General features: G+C 38.2%; 1 protein-coding gene across 2 annotated transcripts in view; it reads right to left on the reverse strand.

Moving 5' to 3' along the window:
- far1 (fatty acyl CoA reductase 1) overlaps window positions 1-2,779 on the reverse strand; it is a gene marked incomplete at its 5' end in the record, with an annotated part of 15,608 nt that extends 12,829 nt beyond the window's left edge. For both annotated transcript variants that reach the window (XM_035664604.1, XM_035664606.1), the window contains 4 exon segments: window positions 307-374; window positions 497-624; window positions 1,438-1,482; window positions 2,602-2,779. In XM_035664604.1, coding sequence (XP_035520497.1) covers window positions 307-374; window positions 497-624; window positions 1,438-1,482; window positions 2,602-2,779 — 419 coding nt within the window.
- Window positions 2,780-5,675: the final 2,896 nt, after the last annotated feature.

Below are 5,675 nucleotides of genomic sequence, written 5' to 3' on the forward strand. Positions count from 1 at the left end.
TAATCAGCACAACAGTTTTCAGCTAAGTGACCCCAAACTTTTGAACGGTAGTGTATGTTGTTTAATGCCTGTGAGAAATATCTATAATCACCTCTAAACAATGCATGTGTAACAACTCTAATGATCCAGCTACAAACCAGGATCCATAAGTAACAGGTGAACAAAAGCTCTCAGTCTGGGTGTGGCAGGTAGTGGATCAGATTACAACGGGGTCTGTCATTAGAGGCTACATTTAAAACTTAAGCTTCAACTGTCAGGGGCCTTTAAAGAGGCTGTGTTTAGGTAAGATAAAAAGAGACATCATACCGACTTCCCCCCAGTGAAACGGGTTGATCCCACCAGTTGTGCAGTTGTAAACCAGGATGTTTCCAGGCCTGTTATAAGGAAGAACAGTTCAGAGTAAGGCTACTCAGTTTTACTTTAAAAAGGGTATTTCAATAGATTGTGACCAGAGGATGTATGTGAGAAAACATGATTAAATGTTTGTCTCTTCAACCTGTTGAGCGTCTGTGATCCAGAGTACCAAGCGGCAGCCAGTGTTGCGTTGATGACCACGTCCACAGGTACCAAGTCAGCCACGGCATCATTAGACGCTCTCATTGTACGCAGGATGCCCTTACCAGCCTAAAGAAGGCGAAAGAAAGAACATTAATGCAACTGATAATCTTGAATTAAGAAACTCTAAGAACCAAAACGGGCTGCTGAAAACTACACAGTACATCAGTAAAGAAGGTTCCTTCTCTATGGACAATGGAGCAAGACGCTTCTGGTTGCAAACTGACACGCTTTGGTTAATTGAATTTAGATAAACAAAATCAGGGGGCTCTCCAGCCAGTTTAAGAGAGAAAGTAGGGGGTTGTGTTGTTTAGCTGCAGTGAGTATAATGACAGGAGTAACAAAAAAATAAAAATAAATAGTATAATCTATAACTTAGTGGACTTTCTGCTAGCTCCAAAGTTTGTTTACAACCCTAACCACGCCATTTCCCATCCTTTCTGCTTTTAAACCACACCATGCAAGTACATTTCTCCATGGTGTGTCTATAAACCTTTTTCACAGCAGTACCAGTGAGCAAACATGCACAACAGCAGCACCCTGACTCTGTTAGTCCCTCAATGGAACAGAACCTTCGTTAGGAATCATTGGTAACACCAGTGTTTACCCTACAATTTCACATAAAATAGTTGCTGTGAAAAAGGTCTATGGAGTAAGTTGTCAATCTGTGATTTAAAGAATTTAAACCTTCAGTAGGTAACACACAAGATTCGGGGCACTAAGACTGCTTCATTTGTACATAACCTTTCCTGATGCAGCTTTGTGTCATACATGGATGACAAGAAGAGATAAGGTATTGGTGAAATCTATTTTATATAAAAAATTAGTACTGAGAAAACAACATTTCATAACCGTATAGACCTAAACAGACTCAGTACTTACTGCAATGAATATTCCACTAGGTCCATTGAAGTTATCAATCCAACCCTGAAAGAACAGTCAGAGGAAACGTACAATTAGCACTGAAACAAAGATCAAGAAAATGAACACATTTATTTTCTGACAGTAAAACTACTAAACAAACTATTAAGTCAATTACATCGGTCAAAAAAAAAAAAAAAAAGCTGGTTATAGTTCACCAGTTTATATGATAATATAAAGAATATACTGGTATTTGTGATGAAAAAATAAGCCACTTCAATATGCTTTAGGCTGTGCTGACATGTGATGGTATTTATTATAATAATATGATGGTACTGGTTATACATTTCATAGACTATATGATTCAGTCATACAAGCGATCACATTGTTAGACGCAGCCCTAAATGCACGCACAAGTATGAAAGCTGAAATGTCCCTTTCAGATATTCAGACAGGAGCCATCTGTAACTCAATTTCTCAAACTTTCCTCAACCAGAAATGTAACAGTCCCACTTTCCACAGTGATTCAGCAAAAGGTGCACAGAGCTCCTTTAGTCCACATTCCTCACATTCCTACCACGGTGGTGGGAGTTGGCTCACCACGGGCTGCTCCACTGCTCCCAACGCCTCAGTGTTGGCAGCAGCAGAGTGCCTTCCGGCTTTCAGATAGGAGACAGTAGGGGCGTGATCGAAATCTGCATTGTGTCCTGTGCAACGGCCGCGACAGATCTGTGCTGATAGATTGACTTTATTTCTCACTACAGTTTTTTTAAAACCAGTGGCATAGGTGGTATTCAACACACACCTGAAAACATGACATGACACTCCCCGTCTGTGTAAGTGGAGATAGTCATTGTTTTAAGAAGTCAATAAACACTGCTCACTATGACGACCAGCTTCATACCCTATGCTCAAAGGTAGCAGCTCAAGAACGACTTGTCTTTTTTCAACATGACCTTGTTCTAAGAAAGTATTTTTCTGTCTTTAACGCTTAAATGCAAAATTCCTACTGTATTATTCAACATACTGCCACATATTTTGAAAATAGGACGAACTCCTGCTGTTATCTGTGTTTCTGCAGTATGCTTTGCTCTTTCTTGATACATTTTACACAGCATCCAAAATGAATCTGAGGTTCAGTGAATTTTCATTGAAATCATGTAACATACAGCCTGAATCACTCACTGGGAAGGGCTCTTTCCAGCTTGCTCCTACTATGGATGGTCTGATGATGGCTACATTGAGGTCTCCAGCCTCCTGTTGCACCATGTACTCAGCCAAGGCTTTGGTGTAGGTGTAGGTGTTTGGACGCTCCCCGATCAGCTTGGGAGTCAGAGCGGACACCAGCTCGTCATCCATCCAGCTGGACAAAAAAAAAAATAAAAATAAAAGCACAAACAAGATTAGTCTTATACTTAACCACCTATAACACCAATGCAATGAACATTTGTTTTCAGTCCAGTTAAATAAAAGTCAATGATATTGTTGTTAATGTGGCCCATTTAAGATTCCAGTGTCCCAGTCCTGAAGTGACCCGCATGGCGAACGTAGATGTAACAAATTTTGATATGTTCACATGAGGTTGCGTTACAAAGAAATCACACCTGTATCTGATTTGAACCACATATGAAAGTGGCCCAAATCAGAATTGAAAAGATCAGATTACATGTGATTTGTGCTGTTCACACTGTCATTAAAAAATCTGATCTGATTAACATATGAGCAAAAAAATCAGATTTAGGCCACTTTTACCTGCAGTGTGAATACAGCTAGTGTGAACAGCACAAATCACATGGAATCTGAACTTTTCAATTCTGATTTAGGTCACTTTCATATGTGGTCCAAATAAGATACATATCTTGTTTTTTTGCAATGTGACCTCAGTGTACCTTATGTGACTTTTATGGCACATTAAATCTACACTCATGTGGGTCTCTTCAGGATTGGGACCTGGAGTCTGATATGGGCCACATTTAATAAATAATGTCAACAGCCAAAAAAAAAAATAAAACTCTGATCTGATCTGATCTGAGCAATAAATCAGAATTGAGTGCTATGGCTTGTAGTGTGAACATAGCCTACATTGAAAAGACAAAAGCAACATATAGTCACATCCTAAGTAAGCTAATGTTAGCAGTTAAGTGTTTTGTCTCTCCAACAAATGCGATTATGTTGCTTTTACCTTGCTAAACTATCGACTGCACATAAGTTGATTATGATGACATGTCCAGTCTGTAAGTTATATCATGGATTTAAGTCAATTCACCTCCATTGTGTACATACTCAGCTTATTATATACTCTACATATTGCATATTTCAGTGTTTCAGCAGAGACATGCATTTTCTATTTTCTACATTTTCTTGTTACTTCCTCCTCTCTGGTTTAGTGTGTGTTAACCAGTGAAACCAGTTGCTGCACTGGTCTGTGTACTGTACCACATACTGTGGTGTTACTTTATTGCAGGTTAGTGAAAATCTTAATGATCAGGTGTGCTAGATGTTTGCTCTCATGCTTCCGCTCAGACAAGATTCCTGCATTCTTACTCAACAACGGCAATGGACTCAAATGATAGCCTTTACTCTACTGCTTGGCTTACCTCAAATACTCACACATGGTAACAAACATGACTCATTGAATATGAGTGGTATCACTTTGAGCTCATCCCACAAATACACACAAACTTTTGTCTTACTATGCTTTCAAGGATAATTCTAATCCCATAATCCCAATCCTTACTCCAAACCAGCCTTAACCCTAAAGCCAATCACAATCACACAGGGATCCTGGAATAGATTAGTAACCATGACACTGTGGTTCCATGGTATATGCCTACGCAAAGTGAACTGAACTGTTCACTTTGACTTTTGTAGAACACTAGCACAACATTAAATCAAAGAAACTGATTGCACCAGCCTTCTTTCAAATCTGTGTATGTAGTGTTTCTCTGTTTTTCATTATAAACCATATATTTTGACCATATATGGTATTCTCTGGAGCCAAAAAAAAGTATTATAACAGACTTCAAATTAACATTTTACTAGGTACAGCTATTGAAAGAGTCCACACCTATAAATTTAAATAGAAATACATTCTGCTTTCCCATGTTTAGTAGGAAAAGAATTGTTGACTCTACCGCACTCTGTCTTGGATTAAAGTTATGTAATATATAGACATGCTGCTGTTATCACCCTTGGATGCTATATCACTCTGCTCTTTATTACTGGTGACTGCTACAGCACCCATCATTGTACTCTATGAAAAAGTTTGCTGGCCCTCCCTCTCTGTGAGAAGAGATTAACACTGGTATATGTTTATCTGCAAAGCACTCCTAAACAAATTACCAACTTACATCACTTCACTATTAGCCGTCAAGGTATGAGCCTATCAAACCTGCTCTTAGGGCTGGATTACCCTTCGTGTTCCCCGAGTTAATTTGGAAAGACTGCTTTTAGATTTTCAGCTTCAGAATAAACTACAATGTACTTTAAATACTGATTTCCTGATAACATTGGGAGATTTTAGAAATAAAATTAATGATTTTGCATTCAATTGCTTTAATTAGGAATCTGTTGTTAACTAACATTGATGTTTGTCTTTATTATCTGTCATATTTGTTATCAAATTTTTGTTTATGTTGTTTATATTTTATTTTTTACCGTCCTATTCTGTTTAGTGATTGAAGAGAAGGGGGTGAAGATGAAGCTGACTGTGATCGACACTCCAGGATTTGGAGACCAGATCAACAATGAGAACTGGTGAGTTGCAGAGAAGAAGATGGCGCTTTCCAGAATTGGCTACAATTATATTTGTGAATAATTAATTTCAGTTATTTTAGTCCAAACAAGGAAGCAACAGGGTTAATGGAAAATGTAGTCTTTATTAGACCCAAACATGAATTACCTTTATAGTTACACTGCACCAAGCAATCACAATCAGTTTGACAGCACAGATATAGCTGTCAGGTTTTTTATGTGCAAAATGAACTTTTTGCCTCTCAGAGGGATGATGGGAGAGGGAGATGTAATATTCATTAGTTTTTTAGTTTGCACAACATGCACCCACATGACCTAGTCCCCCATCACACACATTATAATAGCTATAATCAAAAGGCAGTATAGAAAGATATTGTAAAAACATCTTCAAATTTAGAATTATTTTTTAGTTATTTAGTCAGTGCAGTCAGAAATGTTGCCTCAACAAAGTTGGGCCACAGACAGAGCAGGGAAGTCAGTGTTGGTTTTCGTCTGGGAATTGTTCA

This window comes from Morone saxatilis, unplaced genomic scaffold (assembly GCF_004916995.1).
Source record: "Morone saxatilis isolate NCDOM2014 unplaced genomic scaffold, NCSU_SB_2.0 Contig2, whole genome shotgun sequence".
Classification (NCBI taxonomy): Eukaryota; Metazoa; Chordata; class Actinopteri; family Moronidae; genus Morone; species Morone saxatilis.